Genomic DNA, 20,195 nt, shown 5'->3' with positions numbered 1-20,195 from the left:
TGCGGGTGGCTGTGTGAAGTAGGGTGGTGCGATGGGTGTCCCAGATGCCCTGGCTTCAAATAATGTCGCCCAGAGTCGGCGCGTGCGCAGGTGAGATCTTGGCTTGTCATTGAGCCAAGAACTCAATCTGCACACTCAACGACTCCAGGCGCCATTTCTTTGAAGCTCACACCGCCGACAGAGCATCTGCGATACTCGCCGCACCACCCTGCTCCCCACACTGGCAGCACAGCCCCCTACCTCTGGCAGCACAGCCCCCTACCTCTGGCAGCACAGCCCCCCACCTCTGGCAGCACAGCCCCCCACCTTTGGCAGCCCTCTGGCAGCACAGCCCCCCACCGCTGGCAGCACAGCCCCCCACTGCTGGCAGCACAGCCCCACACCGCTGGCAGCACAGCCCCACACCGCTGGCAGCACAGCCCCCCACCGCTGGCAGCACAGCCCCCCACCGCTGGCAGCACAGCCCCCCACCTCTGGCAGCACAGCCCCCCACATCTGGCAGCACAGCCCCCCACCTCTGGCAGCCCTCTGGCAGCACAGCCCCCCACCGCTGGCAGCACAGCCCCTCCACCTCTGGCAGCACAGCCCCCCACCTCTGGCAGCACAGCCCCCCACCTCTGGCAGCACAGCCCCCCCCCCACCGCTGGCAGCACAGCCCCCCCCACCGCTGGCAGCACAGCGCCCCACCTCTGGCAGCACAGCCCCCCCACCTCAGCGCCTGCAGCATCGCCATACTCCAGCACTGCCCCTTCTTCCTGTGAACCCCGCTCCACCACTGCTGCCGCTCCTTTTCTGGGAAGACACCACTGTAGTATAAGACGTAACCCCTCCCCCTTTTTCATCTCTAAATTGGGGCACGTCATATAAAACGAAAAATATGATATTTGCAAATGTTGCGTTACTGTTTATTTTAAAAATAGTCAATTTTTAGTGTTTTTCTCCATAAATCAGGACGCAATCGGCGTCACCTGCACCTCTGTGTTTATAAAACCAGGCACCCGCAATGAGGGCAAACTGCAGATATTTACCAGCTGTCAGCGGAGGGGGCGTCCTGCGGATTTTTTTTTTACCAGCCTTGCAATTTTTTTTTTTTAAATCTTATCATACAAAGTTTTATTGAAAATAATTTACCCTTAGAGGTTGCAAAAGACAACGGTAAATGCAAATCCCGTTAGCCAGATGCCGGAGCGCTCCCGGGGGCTTTATTATAAAGCTAATTAGCGTCTATAGATGTAAGTATTGCTTGTGTTGTGTTCCTAGTTAAATATGTGCACTGCCAAAAGAATACAGGCCAATAATGTGATAAACTGATGTTTAGGAAATCGCGAGTTTAAGCCATAAAAGAACGCTTTAGTTCCTGCCGCGCGAGATGCGCTTTCATCATTAACCCCCTGCCGAATCCGAGAAGGAGCCGCTGGTGCATCAGCTAATGGCTGACATCAGATGTGAGGAGACTGTACGACTGCATCAATGTCAATCATCGACACAACCATGGCGGATCGCTGCGCTCCATACGGTGAAGGAAGAAGCATATTTATATCGGATCAAAGCTGTACGAAGCCTCCAGACACTTCTACCCTTCATCTGTGTACTATCCAGGGCTCAATTAGTGGAAAATTTGAAGGGTGCCCACAGTCCCAACCCTGGCTGCCCCAAACAGCTACATCCATGGCCCTTTCTACTGAACTTTATAGGATTTAGGCAACTTTCACACACCAGTTTTTCGCCATCAGGCACAATCCGGTTTGTGACTGATGCAACAGATCCGTCGCAGATTGTGGTACAACTAATGGGACGGATCCGTTAAAAAAACTGACCGTTGTAGCAGTTTGTACAGAAAATCCAGCTGTTGCCACTTGTAACCTGAGTGACATTACCACTGACAGCACGACTCACTTCAGTTGCTCCGTGGAGCTCACAGTGAGCAGCGGTGCTCTACAGCCGCTCCTGTCAGCTTCATGTAGCAAAGCTGAAAGCGTCGTGGGACCTCGTGTGGATTACGTCGGACCTGGAGGGGTATTTGGTGATTAATAAAGTGGTGAAAGAGGGTGTTTTTTTGTCTTTTTTATTTCAAATAAATGATTTTTCAGTGTTTTGTGTTTATTTACTGTTACTACAGTTTAGTGATGGGGGGTGTCTCGTAGACGCCTGCCATCACTAAGCTAGGACTTAGTGGCAGCTATGGGCTGCCATTAACTCCTTATTACCCAGATTGCCACCACATCAGGGCAATCGGGATAAGCCAGGTAGAGTCCTGGCACTGTCGCATCTAATGGATGCGGCATTTCCAGGCGGCTGAATGGCTGATATTTTTAGGCTGGGGGGCTCCCCATAACATGGAATACCAGCCCTCAGCCGAGTGGCTTTACCTTGGCTGGTATCAAAATTGGGGGGGACCTCACGCCATTTTTTTTTTTTAATTACTTATTTTACTGCAAGATATAAACCCCGCCCACCGGCGGCTGTGATTAGTGGCAGTCGGAAGAGCCCCCACGCTGAGTGACAGCTGTCTCACTGTAACCAATCATAAGCAACGGAGGATGGAGGAAGCAGTGAATATGAGATGGAATAATGAGCGGCCGGCATTTTCAAAGCAGGAGAAGCCGCGGGAGCAGTGTGACAGCTGTGCAGCGCTACGCCGCGCCGGTGATCGGGGAGTATGAGAGAGGGGGTGAGAGGGAGAGACCGACATTGACAGAGAAGACCGACAGAGAGAGAGATTTTCTAACCAGAAAGAAATTTACACATCTGAGCATGCTCAGTTTAAAATAACGGATCTGTCGCTGTAATGCGTTTTTTGCCGCATTACGACGGATCCGGCGGCTATAGGCTTTCATTAGTTGCCAAAAAAAGTTCAATTGTGTGTCATTTCTGGCAGCTGGGCAAACAAATTTCGCCGGATCCGGCTCACGCCGGATGAAACGCTAGGCCTCACGCCGGATGAAACGCTAGGCCAGGCGGCATAATCCGACGCTAATACAAGTCTATGAGGAAAAAACGGTTCCGGTGGAATCATACGCCGGATCCGTTTTATCCGCAATTCGCCGGATTGTGCCTGATGGCAAACAACTGATGTGTGAAAGAGGTCTTAAGAGATGGCTAAGCCAGGACTTCTCTTTGGGTCACAAGAGAGACACCTATTTGCATGTGAACCCTGGTGAAGTTGGGGTCCAAGAAGTGATGCACATTTACCGCCCTTCAGCTCGATCTCGAGCAATGACGACTTGGCAGATGAACACTCTAGGAAGATCGATCTTGTGCAGCCTAAATAGGTCTATCATGGTCTCTTCCGCCTAGATAGGTCCACCAGGGTCTTGTACACCTAGTTAGGTCCACCATGGTCTATTCTGCCTAGATAGGTCCACCAGGGTCTTCCACCACCCTAGATAGGACCACCAGGGTTTTACACCACCCTACATAGGTCCACCAGTGTTTTACACCACCCTAGATAGGTCTACACAGGATCTTCTCTGCTATTATCTTAATAGTATCAAGCCATCGGTTTGCTGGTCTTCCGCCTTCCCTTGTTCAGTCTATTCTTCGACCACGATATCCTTCTCCAGTGATTCCTCTCTACGTATAATGTATCCAAAATAGGCAAAAGTCATAGCTTGGTGATCCTTTCCAAACTTCGTTTGTTCTTCTTGTCATCCATGGTGATAACATCCTTCTCCAGCTCCACATTTCGAAGGCTTTGATTCTTCTTTTGTCTTGTTCCTTTATTGTCTAGGTTTCGCATCCGTATGTGTGATACACATATAAACCTGAACATTTCTCATAACAGAGGAGTGCTAGTGGGGGCCACAATGGTTCCAAGGTGGCAAGGTATCAACATTCTATACGGAGAACAATTTAGCGCCCATTATATTTTGAGGATTATTTGGGGCCATTATTCTATATGGATGACTATGTGGGGCCCATTATTCTGTATGGAGGGCTATGTGGGGCCCATTATTCTGTATGGAGGGCTATGTGGGGCCCATTATTCTGTATGGAGGGCTATGTGGGGCCCATTATTCTGTATGGAGGGCTATGGGGGGCCCATTATTCTGTATGGAGGGCCATGTGGGGCCCATTATTCTGTATGGAGGACTATGTGGGGCCCATTATTCTGTATGGAGGGCTATGTGGGGCCCATTATTCTGTATGGAGGGCTATGTGGGGCCCATTATTCTGTATGGAGGGCTATGGGGGGCCCATTATTCTGTATGGAGGGCTATGTGGGGCCCATTATTCTGTATGGAGGGCTATGTGGGGCCCATTATTCTGTATGGAGGGCCATGGGGGGCCCATTATTCTGTATGGAGGGCCATGTGGGGCCCATTATTCTGTATGGAGGACTATGTGGGGCCCATTATTCTGTATGGAGGACTATGTGGGGCCCATTATTCTGTATGGAGGACTATGTGGGGCCCATTATTCTGTATGGAGGGCTATGTGGGGCCCATTATTCTGTATGGAGGACTATGTGGTTCCCATTATTCTGTATGGAGGGCTATTATTCTGTATGGAGGGCCATGTGGGGCCCATTATTCTGTATGGAGGACTATGTGGGGTCCATTATTCTGTATGGAGGACTATGTGGGGGCCATTATTCTGTATGGAGGACTATGTGGTGTCCATTATTCTGTATGGAGGGCTATGTGGGGCCCATTATTCTGTAGGGAGGACTATGTGGTTCCCATTATTCTGTATGGAGGGCTATGTGGGGCCCATTATTCTGTATGGAGGGCTATGTGGGGCCCATTCTGTATGGAGGACTATGTGGGGCCCATTAATCTGTATGGAGGACTATGTGGGCCCATTATTCTGTATGGAGGACTATGTGGGGCCCATTATTCTGTATGGAGGGCCATGTGGGGCCCATTATTCTGTATGGAGGGCTATGTGGGGTCCATTATTCTGTATGGAGGGCTATGTGGGGCCTATTATTGTTTAATGAGCACTGTATGAGGCCATTATTCTGTATGCAGGGCTATGTGGGGCCCATTCTGTATGGAGGGCTATGTGGGGCCCATTATTCTGTATGGAGGGCTATGTGGGGCCCATTCTGTATGGAGGACTATGTGGGGCCCATTATTCTGTATGGAGGACTATGTGGGGCCCATTATTCTGTATGGAGGACTATGTGGGGGTCATTATTCTGTATGGAGGACTATGTGGGGCCCATTATTCTGTATGGAGGGCTATGTGGGGCCCATTATTCTGTATGGAGGGCTATGTGATGCACATTATTCTGTATAGAGGACTATATGGGGCCCATTAATCTGTATGGAGGACTATGTGGGCCCATTATTCTGTATGGAGGACTATGTGGGGCCCATTATTCTGTATGGAGGGCTATGTGGTGCCCATTATTCTGTATTGAGGACACTGTGGGGCCCATTATTCTGTATGGAGGGCTATGTGGGGCCCATTATTCTGTATGGAGGGCTATGTGAGGCACATTATTCTGTATGGAGGGCTATGTGGGGCTCATTATTCTGTATGGAGGACTATGTGGGGCCCATTATTCTGTATGGAGGGCTATGTGGGGTCCATTATTCTGTATGGAGGGCTATGTGGGGGCCATTATTCTGTATGGAGGACTATGTGGGGCCCATTATTCTGTATGGAGGGCTATGTGGTGCCCATTATTCTGTATTGAGGACACTGTGGGGCCCATTATTCTGTATGGAGGACTATGTCTGGCCATTATTCTGTATGGAGGGCTATGTGGGGCCTATTATTCTGTATGGAGGGCTATGTGAGGCACATTATTCTGTATGGAGGGCTATGTGGGGCTCATTATTCTGTATGGAGGAATATGTGGGGCCCATTATTTTGTATGGAGGACTATGTGGGGGCCATTATTCTGTATGGACAGCAATATGGGTCCATTATTCTGTATGGAGGACTATGTGGTTCCCATTATTCTGTATGGAGGGCTATGTGGGGTCCATTATTCTGTATGGAGGGCTATGTGGGGGCCATTATTCTGTATGGACAGCAATATGGGTCCATTATTCTGTATGGAGGGCTATGTGTTGCAGGCAGCTTTAATACAGGCTTTTAGTAAAAGGGCAGGTACTCTTTAAGGAGCAAAGAGGGACAAATCTACGTAGGCCTTAGACACACTGGGGAATTATGGGGTTAATGACCATTACCGCTCTAATACCAGTATGAGTACTGGGGAGTTTAGCCCGTACCTTATGACTGATAGCGCAGCATGGGCCGTGCTGGCAGTGTTTGGCCATGTCATGCTGCGCTGTCAGTGCCTAAGCAGTGATTGAACTTTCCAATCTCTTATCTCCATGATTTTTATGCATCCAATCATAGTTATTAATTGATGACTTTCAGAACGGCAGATATTTAATAACTGATATAATTGCTTATTAATTAAACTTTTTTTTTTTCTATGCCCGCCTCTGTTGTTTGGTTTTTGCACCGTGACGCGGTTAGGTAATGTTCGCTTGTCATTGTGATTTGTAATGAGCGCTAATTACACGGGAACGTCTATAGGCTCGAAGTCTGCAGCGAGACTCTTCTCCGGGCCTAATGAGCTGTACAATGTGCTGCTGTCTCCCTGCAATGTGCTCTTCCTCCTGCAAACCCTGCAATGCTAATAAATCTCCTCCTCCTTCACCGGGGAGAGAGGAGATCCAGGGGACGGACCGCTAAATATACACCGAATTTGCTTTTCTCCGAGCTGCACGCGATAAATCTTTATATTAGTCAATAAATGTAGGAAATGGGTCTTCAGCTGTCGTTGCGAGTTTGATTTATTCTGCCCAAATTACATCTTCTAAAAATTGTAAATCTAATAAGTTGGGAATTTCTAAAAAAAATAAAATAAAACAAAAATTCTGAACTCCTGGTACTGCTATATTTATGGCATGTGGCAGTCGGTAATATCAGTGCAGATACAGGCTGTAAAGATATTGGATTGTTAGATTATTGATGCAATCTTCTGGTTAATGTCTCGCCGGGTTAGGTGGATACTCATATCCCTACGTCCGGTCAACAGTTGCTGTACAGCATGGACAGATGACGGTTGTGCAGCAGGATGGGCAGAATGGCTGAAGGGTGACTGGAGGTGTATAGGACTGGAACCTTGGAGTAACATGAAGCAGCAGAGTCTGGATAGTGTCAGATTGATGATCAGATTGTTAGATGCAATCCCCGGGGTAATGTCTCGACTGGTGAGGTGGATCCTCATAGACCTAGGTCCGGTCTCCAGTTGCTGTACAGCACGGACAGGTGACAGTTGTGCAGCGTAATGGCTGAATGGTGACTGGAGGAACAGGACTGGAACCTTGGAGTAAGATGAAGCAGAATCTGAATACTAGTGTCAGATTGATGATCAGATTGTTAGATGCAATCCCCGGGGTAATGTCTCGACTGGTGAGGTGGATCCTCATAGACCTAGGTCCGGTCTCCAGTTGCTGTACAGCACGGACAGATGACGTTGGTTCAGCAGAATGGGCAGAATGGCTGAATGGTGACTGGAGGAATAGGACTTGAACCTTGGAGTAAGATGAAGCAGAGTCTGAATACTAGTGTCAGATTGATGATCAGATTGTTAGATTATTGATTCAATCCCCGGGGTAATGTCTCGACTGGTGAGGTGGATCCACCTAGGTCCGGTCTCCAGTTGCTGCACAGCACGGACAGATGACGGTTGTGTAGCAGGATGGGCAGAATGGCTGAATGGTGACTGGTTGAATAGGACTGGAACCTAGGAGTAAGATGAAGCACAGTCTGGATAGTGTTCTACCATGATAAACATGTGATGTGACAGAGCTGAGGTAATCAGAAAGTCCAATACAGATATGAGTCAGCAGAGCTGACTCAATGATGTAGCAGAGCTAGGAATGAAATACTGAACTTGTCAGTAGCAGATTCCAGTGATGTAGTTGTAGTAGGGGGGCTGCGCCCCACTGTGTAGTTGATTCTTGTTATATAAACTTTTAAATTCTATAAGATGTATATGTTTGTACCAATGGCTGCCATCTAGCATTGAGACGACTTTAGATTAGATCAGGGGTTCCCAACTCCAGTTCTTAAGGGCCGCCAACAGTGCATGTTTTCAGGATTTCCTTAGCATTGCATGGGTGTTGGAATCGTCACCTGTGCAGGTGATTAATCACCTGTGCAATACTAAAGAGACCTGAAAACATGCACTGTTGGTGGCCCTTGGACCCCTGGATTAGATGCTAGATAAGATGAGGTTAAGGTAGTGGAAGGGAGGAATGGCAGATAGCGGGAAAGAGGATAGAAGAGGACTTGTAGAGAATAAGGTTCAAGTGTGAGAAGATGTGATCTCGGTTCTAGGGCTAGTCAGGGAACCATGAGTTAACCTCAAGAGGTCCGGAGCCTACAGCTCACCCCGACGAGCTTAGAGAGTCATTCGGCTAGAGAGCACTCAGGGCCCAAAATCGGGCAATGGTCAACAGAGTTAGGGGGAAGGAGACAGACTCCTGGAGCTTGAGGACGAGATCCAAGAAAGCGGGGGACAGGTCACGGTGCAGTACCCCACACTGAGAGGAAGGAAAGGAAGGCCATGTCTGTCATAAAAGTGAACAATTCTGTTGGCTAAGCGAACTCTGGTGTGGTGTGTGTTGCTGACTAAGGCTACTTTCACACATCAGGTTTCTTCCATCAGGCACAATCCGGAAAAAAACGGGTAAAACGAATCCGGTACCGCATCCGTTTTATCCCCATAGATTTGCATTGTTACCGGATTGTGCCCGATGGCTTTGTGTTGCATCCGTTTTTTTTCCGGATGCGGAAAAATTAATAAAGCGGCGGCCGGAGGCAACGTGTCTTGTAACATTTTTTTTTGTCCGGCAAAAAAAACGCATCGCGCCGGATCCGGCGTGATACGGCGTGTTTTACGATGGCGGCGTAATGCGGCAAAAAATGGATGCGGCTGCCGGATCCATTTTTGTAAACTGAGCATGCTCCAATGTTTTGAAAAAACGGATCCTGCAAAAAAAAAACAAAAAACGGACCAAACGGATCCCCCGGATACGGTTTTTACATTTTTTGCCGGATCCGTTGGATCAGGAAAAAAAAGGATTGTGCCTGAATGCAGAAACCTGATGTGTGAAAGTAGCCTGACTGTGACAATGACCACCAGCGGGGTGATGGACACCATTCTGAAGAAACCAGTAAGTGTCATGCATCCCACCCAAGGTCACATCCGCACACAGTAGTTCCTTGGCTAAAAAGTGCTCTGCCCGAGTGGCCCTTCACCCCATTTCTTAATAGCAGAGCCAGGAATGTCTTGGAATACACGGATTACCAGTAGAGGAGAGACTACAAATGTGGCAAGGTTGTGATAGTCACAAGTACCTCTAGTGATGTGGCAGGGCAGCCGAAATATGAGGTTTGGGGCATAACTAACCTTTTGAAAAGCAGAGCCCAGCAATGTTGCAGAGGAGCCCAGCAATGTAGCAGAGGCTCAATATGCACAGACAGTTACCAGTGTAGCCGTAATATATCAACAGGCACAGGGAGGCTGTCAATTGTAGCAGCGTGGATGACAACTACCTGAATACTCAGGAGGCACTCTACTACCTGAGCCGGCCTATGAAGAAGTGTGATGGATTACAATGGAAAATGTACAAAACGAAGAGCAGAGGGATTCAGCCAAGACAAGAGGAAGATGCAACACCCCCGGTACTGGAGCCAGGACCAATAAAGAATGCTTGGCGTGTTACTCCAAAGTGATTACTTATAAAACAGCCTGGTTTGTTATATGGTTATCACTGTCATGGAGCGCTACATAGCTAGGTAGTCATGACTCCCACTTCCAGACATAAGGTTTCCAATATGAAGGCAGAAAACTTGTTGCTTAATTTGAACAGGGCACTATGAAGACATCCAACATGGCTTCATCAGCCTAAACCGTAAAATATGGTTTTCCTGTGCCTATGCCACCGATTGCACCACAGCTGAGTCTTGGTGAGACCCAGTTCTGTCCTAGATCATCCACATAACTGGACTTCCAAAGCAGTCCGGACTGGCACCAGCCCGCCTCACTCACAATGACTTCTCTGCCTGAAGCCTGGCACCTCTGGGTATTGGCTGCCCACCTCTGCGCAGTAGCCACAGTGCTGCGACTAATGTCACTCTTTGGCATCGGGGGTGTCCGGTTGGCTTGATAGAAGTACTGGTTCTCATCCCGGGCATCCCTTTGTCTCTGTACCTGGGGGTTATGGCTGAGAGCTCTGGTTCTCATTAAGGCTCCGCTCACATGATCCAACTTTCCGTCTTAGGCCAGATTCAGACGTCCGTGTTTAACCAGGTATCAGTCACACGCATGGTTATGGTCACACGTATGACATCCGTGTTTGCATGCGTGTGACAGGTATCGGAGAAAACACGGGTCTGTGAAATAAAAAGATTTTCCATATTTACCGGCTTTCTCCGTCTCTGCTGCCTCCCGCTCCTAACCGCTGCTCATTATTTTCATCGATTATTCACCGCACTCAGGAAGCCGGAGCATTGCAGGTACAGCGCCGGGCACAGCACCGCCGAGGACAGCACCGCGGGGACAGGTGAGTATTCACAAAGCACAGTGACATCCAGGAGGTCATCTGAGTTCCCAATGAACTCGAATGACATCCTGATGACCCCCACGACACCCACGCTACAGCTTCACAGATTCATCAGAATTCATTGGGAACTGTGATGAGTCCCCGATGCTGTCCCCGCGATGTTCCGGCTTCTAGGTTCTCAACATACACACACACACACACACACACACACACACACTCACACACGTGTATACACACACACGTGTATACACACACACGTGTATACACACACACGTGTATACACACACACACACACGTATACACACACACACACGTATACACACACACGTATACACACACACGTATACACACACACACGTATACACACATGGGTACACTGAGCACATACACACACAGCACACATGCATGTATACACTGAACACACACACACACATATGTATACACACATGGGTACACTGAGCACATACACACACAGCGCACATGCATGTATACACTGAACACACACACATATGTATACACACATAGCCGACACACATGGATACACTGAGCACATACACACACATAGGGCACATGCATGTATACACTAAACACACACACACACACACAGTGCACATGCATGTATACACTGAACACACACACACACACACATATGTATACACACATGGGTACACTGAGCACATACACACACACACAGCGCACATGTATGTATACACTGAACACACACATATGTATACACACATAGCCGACACACATGGATACACTGAGCACATACACACACATAGGGCACATGCATGTATACACTGAACACACACACACACACACACGTGTATACACACATAGCCGACACACATGGGTACACTGAGCACATACACACACATAGCACACATGCATGTATACACTGAACACACACACACACACACATACTCACTCTGCTGTATACTCACCCAGCGATGCGGTCCTTGGCACTGAAGTCCCCAGCGCTGTCCCCGCTTCTAGCTCCACAGGGCAATGAATATTCAGTGAGTATAATGAGTGGCGATAAGGAGCGGGAGGCAGCAGAGCCGGAGACAACATCGCTGGAGAGAAGTAAATATAGAAAATCTTTTTATTAAAAAGACCCGTGTTTTCTCCGGTATGGTTTACACTGATGCCACACGGATCACGTCAGTGTGCGATCCGTGTGACATCCGTGCTGCCGGAGATGCCTGCGTGTGTGCGTTGCGGGGTCATGAAAGGTCACACGGTCCGTGTGCAAACACTGATGTCACACGTACCTAAAACACGGACATCTGGAACAGACAGGAACAGACAGACGGAATAAGTGATCCGTCGCAAATAGAAGCGGAGGAATATTATTTTCCAAACTTTTCCAAATTTGGACATCAGACAGATCCCATAGTAATCCATGGGGTTCTCTGCTTCTTTTTGCAATATTTGTGAAGCTGATCACTTATTCTTTTCATCTATTCTTAAAACGGAATGTTGGAATTTGTGAGTAGAATCTAACACTTAGGCACAGTTTGGCGGCGTCCGCTATCCCCGACTCTGCCGTAGCCGTACACCGGGTCTCGTACTCTCCCACATCAGACAGTTTTTTCTTTTAACCCCCTACATTCAGGTACTTTCACTGGTTGTGGAGCAAAACATAATTTTATCACAATAAAAGCACTTAGGAGCAATTACATTTGTACAATACATTACATACGTGTCCAATTTACCATTAGCCAACTTGGCCGGAATGGCTAATGGAAAGGCTATCTCTGTCAATCCCATAGTCTTTGCACACAGGGGACTTTGAAACCCCCTTCTTTGGGATCGGTGGAGGTCTCCGTGTTCTGATCCCCATCGATCGATCATTTATCTCCTACTTTGTGTGACTTTACTAAATATTCAATATGGATATTGATCATAACCTCGGACTCCTCATTTTCCTTGCTCTATTTTCTTTCATGGATGAATCATAACTTTAAAAGGCGTATTCCAATCTCCAAGATCCTATCCCAATATGTGGTAGGCGTAATAATAAGAATACAAGCAGATACCTCCAATTAAAAATGTAGTATTGTTCTCCTGATATAGCCTTGTCTCTTACCTCATGTGCATGGCATTGCAGCTTGGGTATCCATGTTTACCGTCACTCATAAAGTGACAGTTGCTCATGGTCGTAGCTGTAATGCCCTGCACATGAGGTAAGAGAAACGGCTATTTCTTACCTTATGTTCAGGGCATTGCAGCTTAGGTATCCATAGTTACATCCATAAGCAACTAAATAACTCATTATATGAGTGGATGTAACCTTGGATACCTGAACTGCAATGCCCTGCACAGGAGGTTAGAGACATGGCTGTATCAGGAGAACTATAATACGTTGCTAATTGGGGATTTTTGCTATAATTATTATTATTATTATTATTATTATTATTATTAGTAGCAGCAGCAGCAGCAGCAGCACTACATATTGGGATCGGATCTTGAAGATGGGAATACCCCTTTAAGCTCCAAGCCCCAATGCAAAATCTGTATTATGCCCCATTTATGAAATTGCTGTTATCTTATGTGGCATCCAGCACCCGGGTATAACCGTTGCCCCTGCCCCAGGTATAACTGCTACACCTGCACCCCCCATAGCTCTGTAGCTGTGCCTCTGCCCCGGGTATCTGCTGCCCCTGCTCCGGGTATAATTGCTGCCCCTGCACCCTCCATAGCCCCATAGCTGTTCCCCTGCCTAGATATAACCACTACCCCTGCATCCATAGCCCCGTAGCTCCACTTCTGCCCCGGATATAATCACTACATCTGCACTTGCCATGACCCTAGAGCTGCGCCCCTGCCCCGGGTATAACCACTACCCCTGCACCTGCCATAGCCTTGTAGCTCCGCTCCTGACCCAGGTATAACCGCTACATCTGCACCTGCCATAGCCCTGTAGCTACGCTCCTGACCCAGGTATAACCGCTACCCCTTTACCCTCCATAGCCCTGTAACTGTGCCCGTGCCCCGGATATAACCGCTACATATGCACCCTCCATAGTCCTGTAGCAGTGCCCCTTCCCCAGGTATAACCGCTACCCCTTCACCCTCCATAGCCCTGTAGCTCCGCTCCTGCCCCGGATATAACCGCTACATCTGCAACTGCCATAACCCTATAGCTGCGCCCCTGCCCCAGGTATAATAGCTACCCCTTCACCCTCCATAACCCTGTAGCTGTGCCCGTGCCCCGGGTATAACCGCTACCCCTGCACCCTCCATCTTTCCATACCACTGTAGCTGCGCCCCTGCTTCTCTCCGTAATGACTTCCCTTTTTTTTTTCTTTTTTCAAGAAATCCATTCCAAACTTGTTAATTATTGCAAAAGTAATAGAAGTTAATTCAACACAAGTAATTACCTAAGAAATGGGAAAATCGCCCCATTAACTCTGTAACTGCTCATTTGACCAACATCAAACCCTATTCCGGCCCAGTTAATGGTAGCGGCGGGCAGGTAGGCATCGGATATCTCTCGGTCACCCTTAATTACACACGTAATGAGGCACTTGCAGTTTCTTGACCAGCACTGATGATGATTGCCAATTATTCCTGATAGCCTAGCTTTAGAAGTAGCTGCACCCGTGTGTTCGGGTTTCCTTACACCGCCATCTAGTGGTGGAGCATAACATTTTATTTTTTCTTTCTAATGAATGGTACTTTCCATCTACAATCTGATTTGCAAAAATCATTATTTCAGGAGCTGGGTAATATTTCTTGGCTAAATATGCTACTTTCTCCATTTATGAGCCACATCTCTCCCTGCCTACTGAACTGATTCACTCTGACAGTGTAACAGACGTGCAGCTCACTGAGAGATCAGGTTCCCACTGCCTGTGGATAAGAGGATGGGAAGGAGTCAGAAGCCGAGAGAGTCGGAGAAACTCCTAGTAAGTGGCTTATCTCACTCTAGAGCTGGATTCACAGCTACACTGCTGAGTTCTCCTGTATAGTGTCCTCCATGCTGCTTCTGACCATGTGCCATATACAGACGGGAGAGCAGTAATCCCTCATGTCTGTGTGTGCTGTGTATGGGAGACATCATGTTGTGGAGGCAGTCAGTCGCTATTAGGAAGTGATGCAGAATTTTCCATAATGTCCTATGAGCGTTCTAGAATTAGGTGACCTGACATTCTCAGGTGTTTCTGTAGATCCCAAAGGATTCTCCCTGATGTGTTTTACATCGTTTCTTAAAGGGGTAGGGCATGGGGTTTATTAATACTTAAATGCATACATTTTAGGCTAAAAGTAATTTTTGACATTGGGTTTCATAATAAATTTTGCACGGTTCGGCTCTTACAGGCTTCTTTTATCCCGCCACATTCAATGCATTGACCCGCGTGTGCACCTTGTAAAATATCCATAGTTGCATTTTTACAGTGACGCGCGCCCCGGCTCTGGTTGAGGCGCGCCCCGGCTCTGGTTGAGGCGCGCCCCGGCTCTGGTTGAGGCGCGCCCCGGCTCTGGTTGAGGCGCGCCCCGGCTCTGGTTGAGGCGCGCCCCGGCTCTGGTTGAGGCGCGCCCCGGCTCTGGTTGAGGCGCGCCCCGGCTCTGGTTGAGGCGCGCCCCGGCTCTGGTTGAGGCGCGCCCCGGCTCTGGTTGAGGCGCGCCCCGGCTCTGGTTGAGGCGCGCCCCGGCTCTGGTTGAGGCGCGCCCCTTCCAACTAGTACACAGAGTATCTCATGATGGGGCACATACAGTCTAATACAGTTCGGTATTATGGAAATTGTGGTTGACAATTTGACAATGTGACAGGTTACACAGGACTGCTGATTTTGTCCCATCGTCTTGCCGATTTCATACGCAGGTATATATCTAATAAATCTGAGATATTATAATTTTTTTTTTCTTTAGGACAACGTTCTGAATATCATAAATCAGATCATGGAGGAATGTATACAGCACGAGCGGGCAAACCGCGATTTTTGTGTGAAATTTCCTGAAGAAATTCGTCACGATAATCTCGCAGGACAGCTCTGGTTTGGCGCAGAGGTAAGCAAACCATAGAACATGAAATGGATTTAGATAAAACAATCTCGTATATTGTAATATCACTAGAAGAAGGTGGTAATGTAACTATAGTATTAGAGGATAATAGTAATATGGAAATTTAGTTATGCTGCTACATTAATAGCACTGAAGGCATAAAATACTACTATAATACTATAGTAATAATACTGAAGCAATATGATACTACTATAGGAATGAAGAGCTAAAATAACACTACTCTATTAACAATACCAAAGATGTATATAATAATAGTACTCTAGTAACCGTACTAAAAGAATATACACCGTGTGCAGAATTATTAGGCAACTTGTATTTTAGAGGATTTTTTTTTTTATTGATCAAGAACTATGTTCTCAATCAACCTAAAAGACTAATAAATATCAAAGCTTAATATTTTTTGGAAGTTGGAGTGGGGTTTTTTAGCTTTGGCTATCTTAGGAGGATATCTGTTTGTGCAGGTAAATATTACTGTGCAGAATTATTAGGCAACTTAATAAACACCAAATCTATTCCCATCTCACTTGTTTATTTTCTCCAGGTAAACCAATATAACTAAACAAAATGTAGAAATAAACATTTCTGACATGCAAAAACAAAACCCAAAAAATAGTGACCAATATAGCCACCTTTCTTTCTTATGACAATCAGCAGCGACCATCCATAGATTCTGTCAGTTGCTTGATCTGTTTACAATCATCATTGCGTGCAGCAGCCACCACAGCCTCCAGACACTGCTCCCAGAGGTGGACTGTTTTCCCTCCCTGTAGATCTCACATTTTATGAGGGACCACAGGTTCTCTAAGGGGTTGAGATCAGGTGAACAAGGGGGCCATGTCATTATTTTTTCATCTTTTAGACCTTTACTGGCCAGCCACGCTGTGGAGTAGTTGGATGCATGTGATGGAGCATTGTCCGTATTGAAAATCATGTTTTTTTTAACGATACCGACTTCTTCCTGTACCACTGCTCGAAGAAGTTGTCTTCCAGAAACTGGCAGTAGGTCTGGGAGTTGAGCTTCACTCCATCCTCAACCCGAAAAGGTCCCACAAGTTCATCTTTGATGATACCAGCCCATACCATACCAGCTGAAGACTTTGCCTCTTTCTTCAAGCAGAAGGTTGACAACATCAGAGCAAGCTTTGGCCCACAATCACCACAGCCCCTCATCATAGCTACTCAGCCTTCTTCCTCCAAATCCAGCTTCTCCACCATGACCGAAAACAATCTTTCCACTCTACTCTCAAGATCACATCTAACCACCTGTGCACTTAACCCGCTCCCATCACACCTCATCCCCAACATCACCGCAGTCCTCATCCCAGCCCTAACCCATCTCTTCAACCTATCACTAACAACTGGTGTATTCCCTTCATGCTTTTAAACATGCCTCAATCACACCCATCCTCAAAAAGCCCTCCCTTGACCCATCCTCTGTGTCAAACTATCGCCCCATATCCCTTCTCCCCTATGCCTCAAAACTACTAGAACAGCATGTCCATCTTGAACTGTCCTCATACCTCTCCTCCTGCTCTCTCTTTGACCAGCTACAATCTGGCTTCCGACCGCATCATTCCACTGAAACTGCCCTAACTAAAGTCACTAACGACCTACTAACCGCCAAAGCCAAGCGACACTACTCTATCCTCCTCCTCCTGGACCTGTCCTCTGCCTTCGACACAGTAGACCATTCCCTCCTACTACAGATTCTCTCATCTCTGGGCATCACAGACTTGGCCCTATCTTGGATATCCTCATACCTAACCGACCGAACTTTCAGCGTCTCCCGTTCTCACACCACTTCCTCATCTCTCCCCCTATCTGTCGGTGTCCCCCAAGGCTCAGTTCTTGGACCCCTGCTGTTCTCCATCTACACCTTCGGCCTGGGACAGCTCAGAGTCCCACGGCTTCCAGTATCATCTCTATGCCGATGACACACAGATCTACCTCTCTGGACCTGACATTACCTCTCTACTAACCAGAATCCCACAATGTCTGTCTGCTATTTCATCCTTCTTCTCTGCGCGATTCCTAAAACTTAACATGGACAAAACAGAATTCATTGTCTTTCCTCCTCCTCACTCATCTCCTCCAACAAGCCTTTCCATCAAACTCGATGGCTGCTTACTCTCCCCAGTCTCACAAGCTCGTTGCCTTGGAGTGACCCTTGACTCTGCTCTATCCTTCAAGCCACACATCCAAGCCCTCTTCACCTCATGCCGATTACAACTCAAAAACATCTCCCGGATCTGTGCTTTCCTTAACAAAGAATCAGCAAAAACATTAGTGCATGCCCTCATAATCTCCCGCCTCGACTACTGCAACCTCCTGCTCTCTGGCCTCCCTTCCAACACTCTTGCACCCCTCCAATCTATCCTAAACTCTGCGGCCCGCTTAATCCACCTCTCCCCTCGCTACTCCCCAGCCTCGCCACTCTGCCAATCCCTTCACTGGCTTCCCATCACCCAACGACTCCAGTTCAAAACACTAACCATGACATACAAAGCCATGCACAACCTGTCTCCTCCCTACATCTGTGACCTAGTCTCCCGGTACCTACCTGCACGCAACCTCAGATCCTCACAAGATCTCCTTCTCTGCTCCTCCCTTATCTCCTCTTCCCACAATCGCGTACAAGATTTCTCCCGTGCATCCCCCATACTCTGGAACGCTCTACCTCAGCACATCAGACTCTCCCCTACCGTAGAAAGCTTCAAGAGGAACCTCAAGACCCACCTCTTCCAGCAAGCCTACAACCTACAATAGCCCTCAGTCCAGTAGACCACTGCGCAACCAGCTCTGTCCTCACCTATCGTACCATCACCCATTCCCTGTAGACTGTGAGCCCTCGCGGGCAGGGTCCTCACTCCTCCTGTACCAGTCTATGTACTGTTAATGATTGTTGTACGTATACCCTTTCACTTGTAAAGCGCCATGGAATAAATGGCGCTATAATAATAAATAATAATAATAAATAATAATACCAGTACCTCACCTCCACCTTGCTGGCGTCTGAGTCGGAGTGGAGCTCTCTGCCCTTTACTGATCCAGCCTCTGGCCCATCCATCTGGCCCATCAAGAGACACTCTCATTTCATCAGTCCATAAAACCTTTGAAAAATCAGTCTTAAGGTATTTCTTGGCCCAGTCTTGACGTTTTATCTCATGTTTCTTGTTCAGAGGTGGTCGTTTTTCAGCCTTCCTTACCTTGGCCATGTCCCGGAGTATGGCACACCTTGTGCTTTTTGATACTCCAGAAACGTTGCAGCTCTGAAATATGGCCAAACTGGTGGCAAATGGCATCTTGGCAGCTTCACGCTTGATGTTCCCCAATTCATGGGCACTTATTTTGTGCCTTTTTTGCCCAACATGCTTCTTGCGACCCTGTTTGCTATTTGCCATGAAACGCTCGATTGTTCGGTGATCACGCTTCAAACGTTTGGCAATTTGAAGACTGCAGCATCCCTCTGCAAGACATCTCACAATTTTGGACTTTTATGAGCCCGTCCAATCTCTCTTCTGACCCATTTTTCCAAAGGAAAGGAAGTTGCCTAATAATTAAGCACCCCTTATATAGGGTGTTGATGTCATTACACCGCACCCCTCCTCATTACAGAGATGCACATCACCTGATTTACTTAATTGGTAGTTGTATTTCAGTCTATACAGCTTGGAGTAGGACGACATGTATAAAAAGTATCGTGATCAAAATACTCATAATAATTCTGCACACAGTGTAATACTATTATAGGAAAAGTACTGAAGGAATAAAATACTACTTAATGTATTGCTATATCACTTCATTACTGCTCGAGCAATATTATGTTATGAATCTAGCGCCATTACTATAGTAGTAGTATTAAATCCCTTTAGTATTGTCTTCCTGTAGTACTTTTATTAGAATAGCATTCTGTTTAACACTATTACTACAGCCGTATTATTATATTCCTTTATTTGTATTGCTATACCACATTAGTACTATTTTAGTAATGGTAGTGAAGGAATATGATGCTATTCCAGTAATAGAGCTGTAGGAATATCACCCTCCTCCAGTAATAGAGCTGTAGGAATATCACACTCCTCCAGTAATAAGCTGTAGGAATATCACATTCCTCCAGTAATAGAGCTGTAGGAATATCACCCTCCTCCAGTAATAGAGCTGTAGGAATATCACCCTCCTCCAGTAATAAGCTGCAGGAATATCACCCTCCTCCAGTAATAAGCTGCAGGAATATCACACTCCTCCAGTAATAAGCTGCAGGAATATCACACTCCTCCAGTAATAGAGCTGTAGGAATAGCACCCTCCTCCAGTAATAGAGCTGTAGGAATATCACACTCCTCTAGTAATAGAGCTGTAGGAATATCACCCTTTTCCAGTAATAGAGCTGTAGGAATGTCACACTCCTCTAGTAATAGAGCTGTAGGAATATCACACTCCTCTAGTAATAGAGCTGTAGGAATATCACACTCCTCTAGTAATAGAGCTGTAGGAATATCACCCTCCTCCAGTAATAGAGCTGTAGGAATATCACACTCCTCTAGTAATAGAGCTGTAGGAATATCACCCTCCTCCAGTAATAGAGCTGTAGGAATATCACACTCCTCCAGTAATAGAGCTG

The 20,195-nt window shown here is 47.2% G+C and overlaps 1 protein-coding gene across 5 annotated transcripts in view; it reads left to right on the top strand.

The window, feature by feature from the left end:
• ZFYVE28 (zinc finger FYVE-type containing 28) overlaps positions 1–20,195 on the top strand; it is a 249,508-nt gene that overhangs the window by 128,060 nt on the left and 101,253 nt on the right. For all 5 annotated transcript variants that reach the window (XR_012753477.1, XR_012753471.1, XM_075346814.1 and 2 more), the window contains exon 3: positions 15,423–15,560. Coding sequence is in view for 3 of the 5 variants with exons in the window: in XM_075346814.1 (XP_075202929.1) it covers positions 15,423–15,560 (138 nt within the window). In the remaining 2 variants the exon portion in view is untranslated. The remainder of the gene's footprint in view (positions 1–15,422; positions 15,561–20,195) is intronic.

This window comes from Anomaloglossus baeobatrachus, chromosome 1, assembly GCF_048569485.1.
Source record: "Anomaloglossus baeobatrachus isolate aAnoBae1 chromosome 1, aAnoBae1.hap1, whole genome shotgun sequence".
Lineage (NCBI taxonomy): Eukaryota > Metazoa > Chordata > Amphibia > Anura > Aromobatidae > Anomaloglossus > Anomaloglossus baeobatrachus.
This window is presented reverse-complemented; position numbering and strand designations above follow the sequence as displayed.